The sequence below is a fragment of the Castor canadensis genome, chromosome 12 (genome assembly GCF_047511655.1).
Source record: "Castor canadensis chromosome 12, mCasCan1.hap1v2, whole genome shotgun sequence".
In the NCBI taxonomy this organism is placed as follows: domain Eukaryota; kingdom Metazoa; phylum Chordata; class Mammalia; order Rodentia; family Castoridae; genus Castor; species Castor canadensis.
Genome location: NC_133397.1, coordinates 128,728,516 through 128,752,312, shown reverse-complemented (window position 1 = coordinate 128,752,312; position 23,797 = coordinate 128,728,516). Strand labels below are relative to the sequence as shown.

The 23,797-nt window shown below is 48.9% G+C and overlaps 1 protein-coding gene across 1 annotated transcript in view; it reads right to left on the bottom strand.

Moving 5' to 3' along the window:
* Bcar3 (BCAR3 adaptor protein, NSP family member) overlaps positions 1-12,536 on the bottom strand; it is a 119,952-nt gene extending 107,416 nt beyond the window's left edge. The window contains exon 1 of the mRNA XM_074050957.1: positions 12,388-12,536. Within this exon, the coding sequence (XP_073907058.1) occupies positions 12,388-12,436 (49 nt within the window). The 5' untranslated portion in view covers positions 12,437-12,536. The remainder of the gene's footprint in view (positions 1-12,387) is intronic.
* Between the last annotated feature and the right edge of the window lie 11,261 nt (positions 12,537-23,797).

Here is a 23,797-nt window from a genome sequence, read left to right as displayed (position 1 = left end):
TAGGAGCTCACCACTCAGTGTTTCACTTAACATTTTCAGCAACCCACAGTGGTGGAAGGGGGAAGTTAGAAGCCCATTTTAAAGTCGAGAAAATGGAGGCTCACAGAGGAAGAGCCATGGCCAGGTTCACACAGTTGGGACCTGGAGGGCCCTACTTCAAATTCCATTGCGAGGCCACCTCCCAGCATGAGCCCTGACTCCTCAGGAGTGGTCAGAGAGTTTGAACTTGAACCTTTGAGCATAAAGTCCAAAGGCAAAGTGAGTCTTAAAAGAAACAGCAGGTCTGGGGTGCAGCTGAATGGTAAAGTGCTTGCCTCTCATGCAGACGGTCCAGTTTCCATCCCAGCACTGCAAAAAACAGAACAAAACGAAACAAAAACCAACAACAAAAAACTAGCGAGTGAGCCTTAAGGGTTGGGGTAGTCTTCTAATGAAATCTGGCACTCAGGAAATATTTGCGGACTGAATTTGTGAACAGTTGCAGACACAGCTTGGGGTGGGAGGAGTATCTAGTAAGCCAGGAACCTAAGTCAGTCCTCCTCAGACATTTGAATTTTCCCCATGGCAGGACACCACACAGATGGCCCAGGGTGTGAGCCTCCAAGTCCCTTGATCTTGAGTTCTTCTGACCTTGACCTTGAGTTCTGGGCCTTGACCTTGAGTTCTTGTGACCCCAAGTGCTGTGGAGCAGCTCCCCCGCTGTTACTCATCATCACCTAGGGGTTTGTCATCAATGCCGAGCTCAGTCCCACCCCAGAGGAACTGACTGAGAAGCTGCATTTTAGCAAGTCCCCCAAGGTGACTTGTGTGAGACGCACTGCCGCACACGGCAATGCTCCCTCTGTAAAGGAGCATGCCAGTCCATCCCCGGCAGCATGGGGAAAGTCCTGCTTCCTGCACTAGGCTCAGGGGCAGTCAGAGCTTTGGTGACTGACATGGCTCTCCCCCTCAGAACCCTCCGTGTGGGTGCAGGAGGCAGACTTCTCAGATGTCACCATTTCCAGGAAGAGCAACCCCTGTGACCTCTTCTGTCTCAAGTTCATGAACACCGAGGGACTGAGGGCAGCAATTTGCACAGCATGCCAGGCCATGACCAAGGCACCACGTGGAAGGAAGTCAGTGAATATTCCTTACATGCTTTGCAGTGAGTCAGAGCCGCCTTTCTTGTGGAGTGTACCGGGCGATTAAATTCTGGTTTCTGTTTCTGAATTCAGAGTATACTGTTAATGAACACTTAGAAGTTTTTCCCCAAATGCTGGGAACAGCAGCAGATAGTTCCTGGCCTTGAAGCACTTGCTACAACATTGGTAACAAAGTTAAAATACTGGGCCAATAAGACACTTCTACAAATAAGCATGGCCTGTTGTGATCTGGGTAATATTAGGAACAGATGGGGACCCTCATCCCTTCCTGTCTTCTCCCCCCACTCACTTCGTGCCTCCTCCCCTCTGCTCTGGGCTCTCAGTGCAGAGGGTAGCGATGGTGACGCCGTGATCATGACTCCGTCTGGAGTTCAAGCTCTGTGTGCTTTGACTGTTTAATCCCTGTGACAGCTCTTTGAAGTGGCTGTTATGATCCTGTTTATGGATAAGGAAATTGAGGCTCAGGGAAGTTAAGTTGTCCAAAAATCTAGAGATCCCAAAGGCCAGGTCTTTCTTTCCCCACCCAGTTGCTCCAACCCCACCTGCCTCCTAGTGGGATTTTAGACAAGGGACAGGACATATACGGAGGGTAGCTGTGGCGGGGGGGGGGGGGTGGGGGGGGCAGAGGGACAGGGCTTCCGTTGTGCATCTAAGTCACATCACACTGGTGGCTGTCAACTCCACTCATATGTCAGCCTGGTGCCAGGTCCAGAATCTTGAGACACCCTCATGAATCAATAAGGTACAAAAAGGGGACCTGGCTGTTTGTTCCTGGGACCAACCATAATGAGAGCCAGACAGCAAGGACACAGCAAGACAGGCAGGGCAGCCAAAGGAAAGAGCAGCAGAGTTGAGCCAAGTGTCAGCCACTCTACTATGTACAGATGAGGCAACGGCCCAGAGGACAAAGGACCCAACCCAAACCCACAAATAACTCCACTCTTCCTTGTTCAAGGGCACAGACACTATTCAGTTTCCTCCACCAAGACAATTCTTTCCAGCAGAACTCTCTGGAGACTGATGGTGTCCCAACCACCTTGGGGCTACAGTGACAGAGCCTACTCATGACCCAGAGTGCCTCAAACATCTCTCATCATTGCTCTCGTCCAAAATGAGAGCTCTCTGGGTGTGATGCTCCCTCTAACCCCCACCACGGCTGTTCATCCAGCCCATACACCCTGGTCCCCATACCTGGAGTCTTTCACCTTCCTGACAGCAATGTCCTCACCGTGCCTGATCGTGCAAATTGTGTGGGGAATTTGAACACGCAGGTTCCCAGGCTTCTCTCCTAGAGGTCTGAATTGGGAGATCCAATTGGAAACCCCGTGTTCGATAAGATGTCACATCTGGGAAACACAGGACTGTTTGTCATCCACTACATAGACACTGCTCCTAATTCACCCTTTACATGTCTAAGTCCTCCTGTCTTGTGACAACACCTCCAACTTCAGCACGAACTCACCTTCCATCTGCAGTGACCTGCACCCATGCCCCATGCTCCACTTCACCCACCTGGTCTTGCTATCACCTGGCTCTGCCCCTCCCCTGACTCAGTGCATGCCGATGGCCTCTTCTGCCCACATTCCCCTCACCTTTCCACACTCTCCCACCATGGCCCCTGGCTCTGAGCATAGTTCTTTCATGTATGGACATCTTCCTGGTCTATGAAGCCCCTCCTAAGCCCCCTTCTTCCTTCCCTACCCATTTGAAACCATGGTTGATCATATGAGCTAGTTTCTTGCCCTTCTGAACCCAAATCCTTTACTGCGTTTATTCGGCATGCCTTATTTTCCTTCGTTCCATCTTCTTTTGTATACCCAAGAGGCTGAAATCTGAGATCTTCAGAGACACCTCACAATCCCTCAGGCTTACCCAACACAAATCCATGGTGTGTGATGTTAAATGTGGGCATGAGGCGAGCAGCCTTCAACTCCCCACTCGCTTTCCCTCTACAACAGAAGAAACATCAAACATCCTCCCCAACCTGTCCCTTTGACTACAGAAGGCCCGGCCTCACTCTTGTTTCTCCCCCACCCACACCATTCCCTTCCTCACCCTATCAATCACCTCCTCGTTCTTTGTATCTGCAATTTCTCCCTCTCAGCTGGTCCATCCAGCTCAGCCAATTAAGCTGTTCTGGTTTCCCTGCCCCTAAACATCTTGCTTGATTTTATGGTCCCCTCTACCTACCACCTTCCTTCCCCCACAGGCTCTGTAGCCCTGGGCAGTTGTCTGCCCAGACTCTACTGGGCAGTTGCTCTCCTCGAGGAGGACAATGGCTTGACCAGCTCATGACCCTGTGGACAGAAGTTAGACCCATGTCCTTTGGCCTTTCAGCTACATTGGACACTGTTGACCACTCCCTCCCTTGTGAGTCTTCCTGTTCTTGATACCACTTTCTGAGATACCACTTTCTCCGCACTCTCCTGCCTCTCCAACAGTTTCCAGTCCAACTTCCTTTTGGTCTCTTTTCCTCAACCACCTTGAAACGGGCTTATGTGGCTCCGAACTCAGCCTGCTATCCCTGGTCACCACACAGTGTCAACACAATCTGTTTTCTAAGTTTTAGTTTTTCTGTTCCAATGATCTTTGAAATGTTGATTATGGCACAGATAATTCAAAATTAGCAGATCCCAAGCCTAACTCACCCCAAAGCAGCTGTTCCTTCTCTTACTTCCTGTAGGTCAGGATGGCACCTCCATCCTGCTGTTGCCCAAACTAGAACCCCAGGAACCATCCTGGGTCCCCACACGGACACACATGGCTCCATTCACCAAGGCCTCACTGGCCTTCAGACGCAAGCCTGCCTCCCTTGTCCCTGCCACCCCTCAAAGCCAGATGATCATCCTTTCTCACTTGGATCCTCCATGGCCTCTCAGTTGGTCTCCCCCCCTTCCTGTGCTACCCTTTTCAAATCCATCTTTTACTCAGTCACTTGAGTACTGTTTCTAAAGCAAAAACCTAGTCCCATCACTCCACCACTTAAAACCCTTCAAGAACTCCCTGCTACCTTCAGGCAGCTCCCCTAAACTCATCACTTGGTGCAACCTTCTATGTCATTAACCCCATGGTTTCCTTCCTTCCTCCTCCCTCAGTTCAGGCATCACAACTTGTTTTCTGACTCCATCCGACTGAGTTCATCTCCTCAAAAGTGTTCAAAATCCCCCCCACCCCCTTACCAGATTCTACTGATAAGTTCAGCTAATGACTTTGGAAGAGCACTTTGTGATCGTTTCACAGTGTTACACACACAGCCTCCCCCAGCACTGGTTGTTATCCCAGTGCTAAAGCTGGCTCCTCCTTCCACCTATGACTTTGTCTGACACCAGGCCTCCTCCCCCTGGGCCCTTGCAGTGAAGCTTGGGGACCACCCAGGGATCATCCCAGTTCTAGCTCCACTCCTTGGGGGGGAGTGGCCTCTCCTGGCTATTGGCAAGGCTTCCAGAAACTTGGCTTCAAACTATTCACGTCTAAATAGGTGGTCCAGATATTCTCGCAGGGGCTGAGAATGCCAAAGGGAGAGAGATGAAATCATAAAATGCCATGTTTTCAGACCACCCTGAACCTCAAAATCCAGGTCACCTGTGAGGGAGCACTTCAGGTGGGAGGTAGAAGCACTAACCTGCTTACCTGCCCACCCTAGGCATCCTGAGACATCAGAGCAGGTCTTCAGGAGGGCTGTTACAAGCCCACCTGAAAGATCTGGAAGGCAAGGTGAGAGGCCAAGACAGATGCCAGCACCCTCAGGACTCGGGGTACTGTCTCTTGAGGGGGTGCTGCCCTCAGCCTCTGGATGAGAAAGGCGTTCTCACCCCTATGAGAGATGGAGCAGGTCTTTACTTGGGCCTGGAGTACTGACTGATGTCAGAGAAAATACTGTTGAAATGCAGTCTGTGGGGCCCCTCAAATGTCCCTTGACCCAACCCTTGAATGGGTACAAGCCCCTTCAAAGAGAGGGCTGGGGACGGGCAGTGCCAGGTTATCATTTGCAACCATCAAAGCTGGCGCCACTGACAGGAAGGGCTACAGTGAGTGAGGCAGCAGCAGAAGTGTCGTGGCCCACCGATAAAGAGGAGAACGGAAATGAGGGCTGTCGTACAGTTGTGCGTGCTTTTACTACCCAGGGTTGCTCAGCCAAGGCAGCAACTGGGGGCTGAAAGTCAACTGTCAAGCTGTATGGTCTGGTGCAGAGCTGCTTTGCTGGGAAAATGGGGGGTCTGTTTCTCATTTGTGAAAGGGTTCCATTTGGGATGGTCATGGAGAAGACCTTGGTTTAGGAGAATGTAGAGATTGGGATTGGGTAAAGATGGTAGGCTGAGGGAGCCCCAGGGACCCTGCTGGTGGGAGTTTAGGATTTTAGCCCATTGAGATGCTGATCAGGGCTGGTGGAGTGGCTCAAGTCGTACAGCGCCTGCCTAGCAAATGTGAGGTCCTGAATTCAAACCCCAGTACTGCTGAAAGAGAGAGAGAGAGAGAGAGAGAGAGACTGAGAGAGAGACAGAGACAGAGACAGAGAAAGAGACTGAGAGAGAGAGACAGAGACAGAGAGACTGAGAGAGAGAGAGAGAGAGAGAGAGAGAGAGAGAGACAGAGAGAGAGAGAGAGAGAGAGAGATTGAGAGAGAAATGCAAACCAGGCCCAGGACTGTGCTCTCCTCTTCCCTTCATCCTCATCCCAATTCTCCCAGCCCAACCTCGCCCCAAGGCCTCTGCAGCCAGAGGAAAGAAGGCAGTGTATTCACGACTATGGGCACAGCCACCCCAATTTGAACAACCCATTTCTGACCCATTTGTTCACGCCCAGTAAAGAGGAGAGGTGTCTTCAGCCTGTCCTGTGACCACCACTGTGCTCAGCCCACGGGGAGCCTTTGGCAGGGCTAAGCCTCCACTTGTGGCTGAAGAGCAGGTGAGAAGGGGCTGTTGAGTTTGCCCCTTTTATTTCATTCCGATTTACAGCTTCCCCTCAGCATACCAGTGACAGCACAGGTTCTAACCTGCCCGCGGCTTCTAGGAAAATTATAGCCTTGTTATGAGAGCAGACAACAAGAAGGGATCTTGCTCCTGCCTTTTTAGCTTGGTACAAAATGTGGACAGGCTAGCAGAAGATCCTCTTGGGCACAGAGGTGGAGAGAAGGCCAGGGAAGGAGGGGAGCTGGCTTTCCTTAAGTCTCTTCTGTGCAGTTCATACACGGTCAGATTTCATTCTTCAATCACCGCTCCAGCTCCACCTGGAAGATGGGGACCCTGAGCTCAGAGCGAAGAAACATCCCCGGCCAGCTGCTAAGCCACAGGGATCTGATCTGAACTCCTGTTCTTGGCTACCGAAGACACAGGGGTTTGTTTTGTTTTCTTCTTTAACCGGTACTACTATTGTCACCTGCAAGGGGTCTCCCTTGGGGAGGAAGAAACTCAAAATAGTGAAGAGGAACAGAAAGCCCTTGCAGAGTTGTGCTTGAGCCAGTCTCTCTTCTCTTTTATACTTTCAGAACAGTCCTAAGGAGCCCATGCTTTGTGGGAGATTATACTTCTTGCTTCCCCCGCCCAATCCCCAGGCTTTTAATCACGGCATTAAGACTGTATGTGCATTGTGGGGGGAGAGGGGTGGGCAGAAGACCCCATGAGCTGGTTATATGGGGCCTTAGTGATTCTTCCTCCCACCTCCTCTGTCTTTCTCTCTTATATTTTTAAACCCCAGCAAGAAAGATTCTTTCCCTCACCCAGTTTCTCAACCCACTGCTTAACAGAAGCACCACCCCTCAGCGAATGGCCGCCAAGATCCACTCTTTAGTTCATAAAATGTGAAAGCAGGGAAAAGCCATGGATCGTGAGGTTGGCTGAGCATTTGCTCTGTCACAGCCAAGCCCTGTTCCACAGCCATTGCTTATGCGTGCATCACACACACGTGCACACACACCACGCAAAGTGCAAATGAGGGAACTGAGACGCAAAATGACCACATCGGTTGACAGCCTCCCAGCTCTTATGAAGAGGACTTGCACAGCCTGGCTTCTAGAAGCTTCTCTGACTCTCAGATTATCTCTCCTGGCTTCCTCACCCCATGTTACAGGCCCAGATACAAGGCCAGGAAGTGAGGGCCTTGCCCCTCCAGTCAAGTGCCCAGGGGAGATGTCAGAACCAGGGCTTTCTTCTATCCCAGAGGCTGGGCCCACCAGAGACTCTGGGAATATACTAATTAGCATACTCAGCTCAGAGTTTAAATTCCACTTTACACTTCAAAGTAGAAAATTCCTAAATGTCTATTTATCTGGACGTGCCATTGGCACACTCCCACACAGGGCTCCAGCATCCTGGTGGGCTCAGCGAAGGTTAAATATAGCTTCCTCCTATGGGTTAAATATAGTCTTCACCTCTCCCTCCCCAGCAGGCGGATGCAGGGAGCAGCAGGAGGAGCAATGGCACCTCACACATCCAGCAGGGCTCCAGAAGCAAATCTGTACATTCCCTGCAAGGATGGCAAATATTTTGATAACCTTTCCCGACAGGATTGTCCTGTGCTGATCAAACAGACGCAGTCAGGAGCATCTTCCACAGGAAGAGACATGACGCCAGTGAAAGGATTTGATTCTCTGGTCTGTGGAAGCAGGAAGCAGATGGCTCTTGTTATATACAGTGGTGGGCAGGGGCTGGCTACATGGATCAGCACCGGGTGCTGGCAGGGATGTGGGGGCCCCCCGTGGAAGGACAGTCTTGGGGGCAGCTCAACCTGAGTTTTGACAACCAGCCTCTGCCACTTGACAAAGCTGTGTGACCTTGGCTCCTCATCTCTCTCTGCTCCTCAGTTTCCCCTCTGTGAAGGGCTCAGCTCTGGGATTGGCAGTAGAAGATCAGACAAAGCCATGCCAGAGAAGCATGGGACACAGGGCCCAGCACAGGGGGTCACTGAGCCACCATAAGCACAACTGTCATAGTGAGATACCTCACTTTCTTTGAAAGGAGCCCTATGGAACTTTGTGATGTCCCAGGTCCCTTAGATGGCCAGAGGCCCTTCTCCAACCCCAAACGCATGACACAGGTCTCCTGATTGGCACAAATCCAAAGGTTTGGTGAAGGAGACTCATCCCATAAGGTGGGATGAGTGTCCCCTCCCACCATGTCTGTCTGCTGGGACAGAGAAAAGTCCCAGAGATTTCTGGTATAGGGTTTCTTTTCACAGAAATGTATTAATATTTTGAAAAAAGATAAGGCCAAAGAAGCAAGTATTTATAAAAAGGTGAAATCACACAAAGCCACCAGGACAGACCAGCTCCATGCAGAGGGCTTGTGCTTGTGGTGGAGTGCACTGGTCTCAGGGACTCTTTCCAAAGATGAAGTTTTGGTGCCCACAGACCTTGGGGACCTGGAGGACTGCCCTGGGCCCAGTATTCTCTGAGTGACTCACTGTCAGGCAGCAGGTGCCTGAGGCATCAGAGCCATTTCCTGTGTCCCTAGGTAACCAGGCATCCCACAGAATCCCGCCTCCATCTTCTTCAAAAGCACCTGAGTCTGTGGGCAGGGGCTGAGGTGAACTTGGCCGCAAAGCCCAGGCCATGTAGGAAGCTGCAGCTGGGTCAGGGTGTGCACATGGCTCCTGGTGTTTTATCCATGAAAAAAATCAAACCTCCCTAAAGAAAGGGACCTTCCCACACACTTTTGGGAAATTCTCAGGGTGGAAAGTCTAGGGCCAACACAAGAATCCTTGTACACCTCCTGCCCTGAGATTTCCTCTCTCAGGCATATCCAATCTGAAACCACAAACCCCTTCCTGAAGCCAAGGCCTCTGCTCCCTCTCCCTTCTATAGTCCCAAACTCTGGTGTGATGTTACGGGAAGAAAACGTGGGGGTGAGGGTAGAGGTATGGCAGGTGCATAAGGAGGGAGAATGTTGACAAAGAATCCAAGCGCTGACCACAAAGAAGTCTCAAAAACAACCTCAGCCCAACTGTCTCCTGTATGTGCCACCAATTTATCAGCTCAGGCCCAGGTCAGGGGAGGACCAGGCCAGCTGGCACAGGAAGCTGAACCTGGTTCTCAGACCCAGAAAGGATTTCAGCAATGAAAATGGCTGCCTTGGCCACCAAGGTCCTGCAGTCCATCCATGTCCTGGTGTCCCTCGGTTCAGGCCCAGATCTTGCTTAATTCTAGATTCTGCATGGTGGGATGCCTCTGTCCCTGCTGCATGGGTCACAGCTCTCTTGAAGGCAGACCCGAAGCCAACACACTTCATTAAGACGGGAGGTCAGGTAACAGCCCCAGCCCCAACCCTCCCTGGAAACTGTACACTACCTTCCCGGTGGCTCGGAACCAGCCAGGTCCCAGCCCTCCCAGGAGCGCCAGGCATTGTATTTCAGGGGAAATGTGCTTCCCCACTCCCACAGGAAGGTGACAGCTTGCTCCCATCTTGTTTTTAATTTCCAGAATACCGCACCTCCATTAGGAATACACGTCTTCACTGTACTTCAGAGGCTTTGGAAGGTCAACCTTGGTGGAGCCCAGCCCTGTGATCTCAGGGCAGGAGATGGAGAGGCCCAGGAAACAGCACCGGCAGCCTGTTCTCTGTGTCAGGGCCAAATGCAAGAGCTCACAGGTGTGCTGTGGCATCAAGCCACCTTGGTGCAAAGGTGGAGGTGTGGCTCAAGTGGCAGAGCACCTGCTTTGTAAGCTCAAAGCCCTGAGTTCAAGCCCCGGACCCACCAAAAACATAAAAGTGAAACATTGCTGCAGGCTTTCAAATTATAGACACATATACAAATATAGTACATGTGCATTATGTGTTTTGGTTGACAAAATGTTTTATAGAGCCAATCATTCATTTATTCATCTAACAAATCTTGACAAGCCCCAACAAAGACTGTCCTAGCCACAGGGGGATCATTGCAATGAGCAAGAAAGGTCAGACCCTCACTTCCACAGAGTTCATCCTCAGCCTGGGACACAGACCACACACATCAGCAGATGGTCCTCAGAGAGGACCGGGAAGTCAGGCAATGATGGAGCCACTGTGCTGTCCACCAGGGCAGCCACAGGTGGCCATTTTCTATGTTAAAGTGAAGTAAAATGAAGCATGGCTCTCTTCCATCCACTCCAGCCACGTGCCAAACAATGGACAGTCACACATGAATAGTGGCTGGTAGCATGGATACAAAACACTCCCTCCGACAGAAGAGTTTCGATAGAAAAGGGCAACAGGCTAACTTGGACTGGGTGACTGAGGAAGGCCCTGAGCAGAGGCCTAAAAAGCGAGAAGAAACCAGCAGCCCCCAGGCCTGGGAGGGCTGGCGGGTGCACAGCCCCTGGCTGCTATAACAGAAGTCCAAGCCTCGGCACGAGCTTGGCAACTCTAAGAAACAGAAACAAGGCTGGCAGGACTGGAGTGGGAATGGTAGCCATGCGGAGGTCAAAGTAATAATAGGAGCAGGTAATAAACTGGGCGTGGTGGTACGTGACTGTATGTGCGAGGCAGAGGCAGGAGAACTGTGAGTCTGAAGACAGCCTGGGCAAAGTTGGCACAAGACTCTGTCTCAAAAGCAAAAGGGCTGGGGGTGTGTCTCAGTGGTAGAGCACTTGCCTAGCATATTCAAGGCCCTGGGTTCATTCTCCAGTACCAAAAAAAAGAGCAGGTGGCAGCTGTTGAATGCTTGCCCTGTGCCAGGCATCTGCGAGGCAGATCCTTATTGTACGGATGAGAGCAGAGAGTCACAGAGCAGCAGAGACGCTTGGCTAAGGTCACACAGTTACTGAGGGACCAGGGCTAGGATTTCAGCTGTGTGTCCTGATCATTGTACTGTGCTGTGTGTCCAAAGACTCAGGGCCAAATCAGGAAGCCCATCTGGGTGTGATATGGAAAGTCGTTGAAAGGTTTTAAGCAGGAGACTAGAACCAAATTCCACCAGCTCCTAGCAGGGAGGTTAGATTGTAGAGGGTCAAATGATTGAGGCAAAGACCTCACTGTGGCTTAATAGCAGCAATGCTTGTCTTCATTTTTCTTTCTTGTTTTCTGTTTCTTTGAGATAGGGTCTCCCTGTGCAGCCCAGGCTAGCCTTGAACTTTCTATATAGCCCAGGCTGGCTCCAAACTTGTAATCTAGACCTTGCACTTTTGTTTTTCATAGCCTACTTATCTTGAAGCACATTAGCAGGTAAAACAATGTACAAAAACCACACATATACTTTCTAAGATTCGTGTGCTCCAAAACTCCAAAGGTAACACCCAGCACTCCTTAGCTGCAGGAAGCATTTCAGCCAAGTCTTAACTTCTTCATCCTTTACACTGTAAGATCATTAAGCCAAAGATCTTCCCACACTGAGCTGGGACTTACGTTGGTTCTGGCTCTACTCAGGGCTGTTTCTGCACCTAAGAGGTGGGGTAGGGTGCTGACTAGGAGGCCCCAGTCTTAGAAGGGTTTCTGTGTGGTGGCACACCTCCTGGACTGGACAGAAGCCAAGCGTCTTGACATTGAACATTCAGAGGGACAGGGTCTGGGAATGCAGTGATAACCAGGGATCCCCAGACTAACTCTCCCTGTGACACTGATTTTGGATGTGGGGTCTGTGTTTGGAAGCTCCCTTGCAAAAGAGGGAATGAAGGAATGAAATTGACAGACCTCCCAGGGAGAAAGCTGGACTGTTATTTCCTACAACTCTGCCTAAGGTGCTTTGAATAAAATAAAACTTCAACCACCTCCAGCCCTGAGTACTCCCTTATCAAATTCCAGCTGTTGACTTCCACGCTCCCGCCCGGAGCCATGAGCTAAGGGGAGGAAGGCTCCGCTGTTGTTTCCCATCCAGCTGCAGCCACCCTCTGTGGCAGCCTGTTTTGGGGATACAGGTTCGAGTCAAGATCACAACCCTACAGTGTTCCCCCACACCTAACCCCCTTCCTCCTTTATGTCAGGGCATTTAATCTCTCTGTGGCTGCCTTTCTCCATTACAAAATGAGGATAATTATGGTTCACAACTGCTCTACCTCATAGCTCTGCTATGGAATTAAATAAGTTAGAATTAAAGACGTCAAATAGAGGAGTTAGCAGGGCCAATGATGATATCACGATTGGAAGGAGAGGGGAGGAGAGAAGGTGCCACATCTGAACCCCTGTCTCAAGGCTAGGGTGAGTAAGGATTCTGGGTCAGGGGGTTCTGGCAAGCTCCGCACGCTGCCCCAGAAGTCACTTTGCAGGCTGGATGGGCGCCACCCCTCAGCCCTGCTGGTGGTTCCTGCTGGCTCAGCATGGCCCATGCACCCACTTCCTACCTTGCCTCTCCCTGGCCTCAGGTGGCTCGGGCAGATGCGGCAGCTCCATCGGGAAGGCAAGAGTGGTGTGAGGGGAGGCTGGGCCGCTGTGGTTGTGCCCACCGGTGAGTAACCTGGGCCTCAGGCTGGTTGGACTCTGCTCTGGGCTGCAGAGCTAACACTGCCAATCCCACCCACTGGCTTCTTTGCCTGCTGTCTCAACAGCTGAGGAGTTAATTCTAACTGTCTGTGACTCACAGGGCAGCAGTTCCCTAATTTGCCAGGGATGGCGATTAAGCCATTCTCCCGGGTAAAGGAAGGTCTTGTGTTTTCAGTAGAGGAAAGGGAGCTCAGCAGAGTGATTACGGCACAAACTTGGAGCCACATTGCCTGGGTTAAGTCTGACCCCACCACTTACAAAGTAATGGGACCAGGAACAAGCTACTTGACCTGTCTGTGACTCAGTGCTCTCAGGTGTGAAATGAAAATAACACTAATACTTATGTCACAGGCTGTGATGAGAGTTAGATGAGCTGGTGTCTGAATGGAGCCTGGGACTATGCCTGCCATAGTAAGTGCCCATCAGTGTTTCATAAATCCAAAGAATGAGGAATCGGCTGTATAAACTCTGTACAATTCAATACTACACAGTTGTCAAAATCTCTGCAGTAGCATGGGAATGCATTGTGATCCATTGTAAGTAAAACTAGATTTTGTTAAACATGAAATAAACCTATAGAAATTTTAAAAATACTAAAAGTAAGTACACCAAAGAGTATTTCCATTTTCAAAAGTTCTGTATGCTGCATGCTACTTAAGTAATTTTTTTCAAGTAAGAAGTATTCAGCCAGGCACTGGTGGCTCACACCTGTAATCCCAGCTACTCAGGAGGCAGCGATCAGGAGGATGTGTTCCGAAGTCAGCCCTGGGCAAATAGTTTGTGAGACCCTATCTAGGAAAAAACCCATAACAAGAAAGGACTGGTGGAGTGGCTCAAGGTGTAGAGTTCAAACCCCAGTACTGCCAAAGAATAATAATAATTCAGAAAGAGATCAAATGCAGTTATTAAATGACTTTATAATTACAATAATGACAGCCCTTATGGTCCCCAAGCCTGGGTCAGTGAGGGAACCTCCTAGGCTGGGCTGAGAAATGAACATCTGATGTTTTTGATGTTATCATCAAAAAGAAAAGTTTGTAATATTACATTTAATATGGATATGTTACACCATCTTCCTTCTGGGAATAAACAAAGCTAACTGCAGCCAGATTTACAAATCTCACCTAAGCAACAGATGTAAAATAAGCAAGGCGGCCAATGTCAGTGTGTGACAGCCACGGTGAGTGTGTCTTGCAAGGCGGGGAGCCAAGAGGGGGTCATGAAGGTTGTGATCGTGGGCAGGATGGGGCAGGGCTGGCGGGGGAGCACTCCTCCAGACACTGAGTCAGAGGTTTCAAGAAGGAAATGGAACCCCGGAGGCTGCTAAAAAAGGAAGGAGATAAGAATCTCATTTCTTCCACTTGCACAGAAATTGAATACAGAAAAGAATAAGCCCAAAGCTACCCCCTGGACCGTGACCTTCAGTAATGGCCCCAGGGACGCCAAGTCACTTCTCATCCTCCTCCAGGGCTTTACAGCAGTTCAGACCCCAAGAGCCCTGCCTCCGATGGATGGGACCTGGAGATCACCATCTAGGTGCATCAGAGGACATGTTGATGCCTTCCACGACACCTGTCTTGGCTCTGCCCATCTCCCTTAAACACTCATCACTCCACCTGCCCCTTCCGTCCCAGCCAAACAACAGTACATCCTTTGCAAGTTGTCATAATCCTTTAGCAAATAAATTCTCCCCCCAGCATCCCATTACCCTCAGAAGACATGAAGGGCTTTGGAAGAAAATCAAAATACTAGTAGCAAATTCTGGAACCGTGTAGCTGAATGAACTTTCGGCTGACACAAACTGGTTTCATTTCCGCCTTTGACCTTTTAAAATGTCACCAGTCTAGAACCCCCCCACTCTATTTACCCTGTTTTCAAGCTGCATTTGTATCTACATGAAAGAGACCATCGCAACAATCTCTCAAATATCCAAATTGACTGGAATTGCTTCTTTCTTTCCAAAGAATAATGGGATTCTGGGGCTGGCTTTGTCCGACTGGGGCTGTGCCCAGAGCACAGGCAGGAGGAGTTTGGCAGGCAGTTTTGTTTTTCAGGGGGAGCTGGCAGTGATTACGACATCCAAATGGCTTCCACTGATGCTTGTTGGGCTCAGCATGTAAGCCACAGGCTTGCAGAAACAGGGTCACAAATTTGGTATCAGGAGAAGAAGGGCACATTTGGAGAAAGTATAAGAACTGCTAGGAAAACTATCAAATGCTGAATAGTCTTTGTTCTGTTTGAGGAAGGGAGGGCCTGGGATCCCTGATGAAGTCAGAGCTGTTTTCCCTCCAAAGAGCATCCAGTTCATGCCACAGAAGAAAGGAACCCGGGAAGCCACAGAGTCACAGAAGTGATGCTCATGAGTGTTCGGGCACAGGTGACAACACCAGGGCTTCCTGGAGGTGGCTATGTCTCCCTCATCTGACCACAAGCGTTGGAGAGGCAACACTGACTTACAGCTACATTCCTTTTCGGTCCCTCCCAGTCTGTGGTCATTGCAAAGCAAATATGAGGGAAAGAGAGGCCAGGGAACCTGCCCTGTGGGGACGTGGATTTGAGCAAGCGCTGATGTTCTCACACTCTGACTTCACATCGGTCCCTCGAGCCTCAGTGGAGCGGGCGGTGGTCTGTACAGTGTTGGCCAGTAGCTCCCAGAGCACGAGGCCTCTCCTCGTTCCACAGTGTGACAGGGATTAAAAGTTCATGTGTTGAAAACTTATTCCTCAGATTCCTACGTTAATAGCATTTGGACCTTTGGAGATTAATTAGGATTAGATAAACTCATGAGGGTTGGCCATCTCTGATGGCATTAGTGGCTTTATAAGAAGAAGCAGAGGGACCCAAGCTAGCACGCTTATCTCTGTGTGACGTCTCTTACCATGTCATGACGTGCGAGAAGTCCTTCACCAGACGCTGGCACTATGCCCTTGGACTGCCCACTTCTGGAACTGGGAGCTAAGTAAACCTCTATTCTTTCTAAATTGTCTGGACTCAGATCTTCGGTTACAGTAACAGGAAATGGACTGAGTTGTCCTGTTTGTAGATGTCCTCAATTATTGACTGACATCAACATCACCTTTCCCTCAGTTCTTTTTCAGAGCAGGAAAAGGAGGGAGAGGAATTGCCTGGGCTAGTAATGTACAGAGAAAAGGAAGGCTGTTTAAAGAGTATGCGCTGTGCTTTTTCAGTTCTATTTATGATTTATGGGATTGCAGATTGGACGACAATTCCTTCTGTCCTCTTCTGTTAGTGCCAGAGCTTTTTTTCTTGTGGAGGCACAGGAATTGAACTCCTTGCAAAGCAGGCGCTCTACCACTTGAGCCACACCTCCGGTCCAGGTCTAGAGCTGGGCTCCCAAAATATTATTGTGGTGGAATTTATTTTTTTTTTGATGGAAGAGCAAGTAATTCTCTTGCATCTCTATCTTAAATATGTAATACATCCTTAAGAAAAGAAAAAAAATATATTATCTTTCTACAATCAAGTCACAAAATGAATGGACCTATCCAGTGCTGTGTTTGCTTTTCTGAAAAGCTGTTCTAGGGGACACTCATAGATTTAGAGTCCTTTTCAATAGGGGAAAAAAGAAGGTTAGGCCAGTTTGACAAACCAATGAGGGGTTGAAATGAGTCCAGGCATTCCTGGTGGGGTAGGGGATTGGAAGGTGGCAGGGTGGGACCTGCTGGAGGCATGAGGCCTGGCAAGCCTGGTAAGTCCAGCAGTGCTGTCCATGCACAGCTGGAGCTGGAGAAGCCTGGCCCTGCATGGCTGGTGTTTGTACCTCTCTTTTGGCCCCTTCCCCTGGACACCTTGAAGGGTAGCCTGGAGCAGGGAAAACTGAAGCCCCCAAGTTAGACATTTGGAGCACTGGCAGGGAAAGGCTCTATCCTAGCTGGGCTAACTTGAGAACAAAGAGGCCACTGAGTTGTCCTCCAGGTCAGGCACTTCTCCAGTATTCAAACAGCAGATCTTACCACTCCTCCTTAAGGATGATGTTTTAGGGTTGAGAATTCCCCAAGGCCTTCCACAGGCTTCTCACGGCCCCCAGTGATGGTTGTGATTCACATAGACCTAGCTTCCGGTGGTCAATTCAGACCCCGTGAGCTGGGACTTCTGCTCAGCTCTGTGCTGGCCGCTTCCCTAGTCTCAACTTTTTGATTTTCCACCAAAGCAATGATGGTACCCAGTTTTCCACATTGTAACAAGTACTGGGAACAATCAACATAAGGAAAAAGGGGTTGTTTTGGTTCATGGTGCCAGCGATTTTTAGTCCATGATCTGTTGACCGTGTTGCTGTGGCTCTGTGGTGGTTCATCATGGTGGGAAGAGGTAGCGGAGCAAAGTGGCTTACCTGACCTCCTGGAAGCAAAAGACAGAGGAGATGGGTCCTACAGTCCCTTCCAGGCATGTCTGCAGTGACCCAAAAAATCCCACTTCCAAATAGCGTCTCTCTGGGGACCAAGCCTTCTGCACACGGACCTTTGGGGGACACTGATTGAAACTATAGCAGTGACTGTGGTGTTCCTTGAACTCTTAACTCTTTACAGACTGGTTCTTAGGCCGTCTGACACCAGTGTCTCCAAGAGCTCCCCTCTGTCCATCTCCAGTGTACTTTGAGTGACCATTTCTGTCTCCAAGCTTCTCTGTGCACCCACCCCTTGCTCCCTGCCATTCTTGCCCATCCACCTCCCTTTCCCTGACACTGTTCTCCCATCAGCCATTGTCCTTTTTCCTTCACTTGCCACCTCCTGCCCTCTATCTTTTTCTCTCCCACACTCTTCTCTCTCTCCCTCCTCTACTGCCTCATGGTCACTTCCCATACATCACTGACCCCGACAAGGGAGATGAGGAGCAGGCCTCCCCCATGAGGATAACCGAGTTGGTTTCTAAAAGGTTTTCCCCAACTCTGTTACAATTCACGATTAAGGCCAAAGAAGGGCTCTGCTGTTTAGAAGTGGGCTGTGCCCACTGCTTCTCACAGTCTGAGAACATGGGCTTCCTCAGGTGTTTCCTCCAAGGCATGTCCCTTGGTGATCTGCTGTTCTGTTGTTCCTGAAAGACAAACTTGTTTGTAGCATGCGCAAGGCCACACCAACCTTTCAGCCTCCCATGATGCCATGTTTGCTCTCTGAACTTCTGACGCACTGGCCTTCTTTCAGTTTCTCAGGTGCTCTACGTCCTCTCCTCCGAGGACCTTTGCTCCTGCCATTCCTCCTCGCCCTCTTCCACACCCCTCCCCCCACCTAGTTAACGCCTTTTCTTAGCTAGCTGTTCCTGTGTAATAAATTACAAACCTAGCAGCTTAAAACAAAACCTTGTTATCTCATGTTTCCTCTGGGTCAGGAATCTGGGAGCAGCTCAGCTGGTTCTGGTTTGGGCTCTCTTAAGAGGTCACGTTCATGTCATCAGCTGGGGCTTCAGGTATTTGGAGCTGGAGGATCCCTTCCCAAGCTCACTCAAGGGACTGTGGGTGGACCTCAGGGCCTCACAGGCTGTTGGTGGAGCCCAGCAGTTCCTTGCCACAAGACCTCTCCAAGGGCTGCTTGAGTATCCTGGGGACATGGAAGCTGACTTCTCTCAGAAGGGATGATGACGATGATGGTGGTAGTGGCAGTGATGGTGATGGTGACAGAGACTATATAATGGCAGCTGCAGTCTTTTGTTACCTCATCTCAGGAGTGACACACTAGCTCTCTGCCACAGGCAATTGGTCACATAGACCCACCAGTACAGTGGGAAGAGGTCTGCACATGGTGTGAATACTAGGAGGTGTGGATCCTTGTGGGCCATGTTAGGGGGCTGGGTGCATTGTCACTTCCTTTTCCTTACTACAGGATTTTGTAATTAAAGTTGATCTTCTCCATTAGGACTGAAGAGTCTTGCGAACTGGTGCTTACATAGTGTATCAGTTAGCTTTTGCTATGAAACATACCAGTTGAAAAGTCAGTGGCTTAAAAATAAAAGCTTCCATTTCTTTTTCCCCACATATCCATGGATTGGCTGGAGTTCTGACCTGAGCCAAGATCAACTGAATAGGCTGCACTCACACAGGTTCTTGGGTCCAGCTGAGGCTCCAGGTGTAACATCATCTGTCTGGTAGGTGGCTGACTATTGGTCAGAGCAATGAAAGTGAGGGCCAGGTGCCTGGGCTATGTTCATGTGGCAGTCATAGCATTTCAAGAGTGAGAGTGGAAAGCAGCAAGGCCTCTTAAGGCCAAGATTTGGAAGATGTTATTTCCATCACATTGTATTGGCCAACTCAAGTCACAAAGCCAGTCCATATTTAAAAACTAGAGAAGATAACTTATCTTCATAGTTGGAGGAGCTGCAAAGCAGTGGTAGATTTGGGGGAGGAGGGAAAATGCAGACATTTTTGTAAACATGGCATTATGGAGCAGAGCCTTGCACAGAACCTGGCACACAGGAAGGACCCAAAGATGGAGTTTCTTGAATGGCTTAGTTTGGATATCTTAGCTTTTGACATTCTTATTTTGTTTGTCTCCCTCACGGATAAGCACACACCCGAAGACAGAGATCTTGTCCTGTTGGTGTTTCATTGGACTTTGCACCAGACTTCACATGCAATGCTGCCCCTTAAGCCTTCTGTGCATCTCCCTTGCTATGCCTTCCTGCAAGTTTAAAGGATGCTACAGCGGATTTGAGTAGGCGTTGCAACCTGGCAGACCATGGCTGAGACCCTGAATTTACTGGTTGCGTGACCTCGAGCAAGTCCCTTCATTTGGTGAGCCCAGTTTCTTCTGCAAATTGTGGGCAGCTACTCAGAACTGTTGTAGGGCTGAACTTCGATGGCATATGCCAGGTGTTGAACCTAGTGACACACTGAATACATGTCACTCCCTCCATTTACTCCAGTGCCCTGTATTACTTTGAACTTGATCGGGCCCCTCTAGCCCCAGCCCAGGCTCAGTCTGCCAGTCCCAGGAAAGGCACCTCTGTTTCACAACTCTCTTGGTTTCTTGAGTATAACCACTGGCAAATACACAGCCAAACTCATTAGCGTGCAGTTGCTGTAATGGACAGGAAGACTGGATCACATGTGATTTTGGCCTGCTTGATGTAGCTTCTCTATCTTGAGGCCAGAGCACCTTCCCTGTACTCTCAGGTGTCTGAAGGTCCAGTTGCTTCTGGCACTCCGCACTCCTGACTGTTGGCCCTCCAGCCATCATGAAAGTGCTCACTGCTCTGAGCCATTTTTAAACTCTTGTGACATTTCCTCTCTCTAGGTCAGCTGTCTTATCTCTAGGTCCTCCCCTTTTCTGTTTCACACCTTCAGTCCTTTTTCTCTAGGGCAATGCCATTTGGCAGAACCTTCTGGAATGACAAAAGTCATCTCTGTGATATCTATCATGGTTGCCACTAAACATGACTTTTGGGAATTTGATTTGTGGTTATGATGACTCAGCAACTGTATTTTAATTTTAATTAATTTATATTTATATAATCATATGTGGCGTGAGGCTACTGGATGGGACAGAACAACTCTTGGGTCTTTTAGTGCTGTTTGTTATTGAGGGAGGATGGGGGCTGGAGGTAGATAGAGGAAGATGGGGAGGGAGGCAACATGAGGAAGCTACAGAACCATTTTCCCACGCATATTAATTGACCTAAGCTTTACACAAGGACAATTTAATTAAGGACGTCTGGATTCCTAGTCCAGGATTCCTTCCAGACCTCTGCCTCCTGATCGTCAATGTCCTGGCAAGGCTTCAGGAGTGCCAGGCCTGAGGATTCTGTGGGGTCTCTCTGCAGAGACAACCGCTGAGCCAAATGCAGACTGAAATGTGTTTGCTCCAGCACAGGGAAAGAGAGAAATCGCTGAAGACTTCCTTCTTCCATGTATGCTGCTGATGTCATTACTCAGTCAATACGACCTTTGGCCTGAAGGGCAAAATTTATAAAGCTTTCCGTTTCAAGTTCTCCGGAAATGCAGATTCTAAAAATCCACGGTGATGATTCCAGAAACAGGAACACCATATTATTTGTTGAGTCAAGACAGCTTTCATACAAAGAGATCTCAGAAGTGTTTACTGATGAATTTGATTCTCGTGAGCCTTCAGAGATCTCTGTTCTATTTTTAGTCTTCAAAAAAAATGTACTGGATAATCTGCCCAGTTCTGGAAGCAAAAATTCATTCTTTTACTGATTTATTCATTCATCCACCCAGCCACCCATTCATCCACACACTCACCCACCCATCTACCCGTCCATTCACCCACTAACCAGCCATCCATCCACTCACTCATCCACCTGCCCACCCATCCATCCATTCATCCATCTACCCACCCACCCACCAACCACCCATTCACCCATTCACCCACCCACCTATCATCCATCCACTCACCCACCCATCTACTCATCCATCCACTAACCCACCATCCATCAATCCACCCATCCATCCATCCATCCATCTACCCATCCATCCATCCATCCATCCACCCATCCATCCATCCATCCACCCATCCACCCATTTATCCATCCATCCATCCATCCATTCACCCACCCAGCTACCCATCTATAAACACTTTTTTAGTACATAGGGAGTTTTAAAATGCAGTTATGCATCCAAGAGAGGATGAAAAAATTAGAAACACTACTTTTATCAGTTTGATTTCTTTTTAATTTTGGAAATAAATGGGCAGGTGTCATGCTGCTGACTTGAAGGGTGCACAGCATGAATACTTTCTCCCAGGTATCTTTTATCCATTTATGTATGAAATATTTTCAAGTCTCTAGAGAACAGACATTTACTTACTGTCACCAGAACCTTGAGGTCATAAAGTGCTCCAGCCATACTTTTATTATGAAGTTTATTAATTAATTCATTTTTCATATATCTGCTTCTGTCTTAGATTGGGAGTCCTTGAGGACTGAGGAGGACACTATCTTATTGACTGCTGTGCTCTTGGTCCCTACACCAATGCCCACACAGGGTGGGAGCTCAGCAGACATTTCTTCCCTAAAGGGCACAGCCTGGCATGCAGTGGGTGTGTCTCAAATATTCCCGAAGGAGTATGAGACCGCACAAGTGTGGTGCAAGGTTAGATCCATGGTCCCCACAGCCCTTGGTGTATCACCAAAACAAGAGACCTGTAGGAGACTGGCTTTACTGTCCCTAAAGAAGCCAAAGCAACTTGCTCGGCTTGCCTTTGGGAATTGATCATCGCCCTGCCATAGCTATATCGAAGAGGTAAAAATTCTCCAAGTGTCCTAATCACAAATAGGGCCTTCTTTCATTTTTCACTTTTTTCCCCAAATGTCTTGAAACTTTATCAAATTCAAAGGTTGCCCTTCATCTACTTCTAGAAAGATGATATCTGATGAAGTTTTTTGTTTTTTTCTTTCCAGTGCTGGGGATCAAACCCAGGACCTCACACATGCTAGGCAAGCACTCTATTACTGAGCTACACAACCAGTACATTAATCCAAAGTCCAATTACGATTACTGGAATCTTATTCATGACTTTCATGGTTTTATGAACTTCTGCTACGCTCATTTTGACTTTTCCTTTGACAAACCAGAAGGCACTCTTGAGAAAAGTCTTGTTTGAATTTGAAAGCTGTCTTTTTTTTTTTTAATCACCTCTGCATACGTTGCTCTGGGTGCCTTTCATTATAAGGCTCAGTGATACAAACTGTATAGAATATTCATTCATCTATCAGTCCACTTAAATACTCATTCAACAAATATTATTGCTTGCCTACTGTGTGCCAGACACTGCAAATTTGTCCTGGCCAGAGACTGAATAAAATTACAAACCAGCAGTGCCTATGTTTTGGGTTTTTTTTTTTTTTTTTTGTACTGGGAACTCCACGCTTGCTGGGTAGGTGCTCTACCACTTGTGTTACACCCGCCCCAGACTTTTAATTTTGCTTTCATTATTTTCAGGCAGTCTCCTGGTTTTTGCCCAGGCCAGCATAGCTGGGATGAGAGGTCATGCCACTGTGCTTGGTTTATGGACTAAGATGGGTTCTCACAAACTTTTTGCCCTGGCTGACTTAGAACCACAATCCTCTTGATCATCACCTCCTGAGTAGCTGGGATTATAGTTGTGAGCCACTATGCCCAGTCCTTCTTGTCTTTTCCTTCCTGCTCGTCTTCTTCCTGCTCAACTTCAGAGCAAACATGAATGCTTGATAGGTCAGAATGCCTTGTGTTTATGTTCTTTCCTTGAGAGGTTTTTTTTTTTCTTCTTTTGATGGTACTGGGGTTTGAATTCAGGGCCTCACACTTGCTAGGCAGGCAGGCACTCTACCACTTAAGCTGTTATCTCCTTTCTTTTTCTTTCTTCTTTCTCTTCTCTCTCTCTTTTTAATTGGTCATTATCTCTTAGAGATACTTTTTTTTTTTTTTAAAGATAAACTAGCTAGGTTGTGAGCTCCTGGGGTTTTCACCTAGTCCTGTGCTGTAGGCAGCACACTTTAAAGGTGAGGAACAGAGGTTCTGGAGAACTTAACCACCTGTCCAGGACCTCTCTGTTAGTCGTTGATGGGGCCAGGATTCTCCATAGACATGACTGGCTCCAAAATGGACAGAGCTGCTGCCTATCCCCCAGCCTCAAGAATGCCAGAGCCCATGGCTCACACCTCGCCTCCTTGAATGCCCCTGGGAGAGCTGAGCTCAGAGCTGGCCCTCCACGGATCCTCCAAACTGTTTATGGGCTTGATTTAAATAAATGCAGATGGCTTGGCTGATCCAGGGCAATTACCCGAGAGCACTTAGTCCCTCGCTTTCTGCACCAATGGCAGCTCTTCAAGAGAAATGTAAAGTCCCAGGGTTATGAATCACTATCTGCTCTCTCCCGGCTCACAGAGATAAAAGCTTCAGGCTTGGCGTTGGCCGTGCAGTTTTAGATCTCTGTCAGAACAAGCCACAGACTAATGCATTTGGGTAGCGCTCAGCCAACTAGCAACTATTTGTGGTGACAGGGAGCAAGGATGGCATCTCCAGCCCCGCCAAGTTTCCTTTACACTGAGAACGAGAGTCTTCTCCCACAGAGGACAGCTGCGATTCCTCCAGCAGAGGCCTGGGCTGAGGGCTGTGGGATCTGGGGAAAACCCACACGTGTGTGAAGGCAAGAAGAGGGTGGAGGCCTCACCCAGGGTCAAGGGCACCTCTCCATGTTCTCATTTCTTTGTCAGTGCTGGGGATCTAAACCGGGTCCTCCAGCCTGCTAGGCAGGTGCTCTACACAGCTGCTGGGTTTTTGAACACTCTAAAAACGAGAGCTATTAAATGCTGCTTTGGTAACAG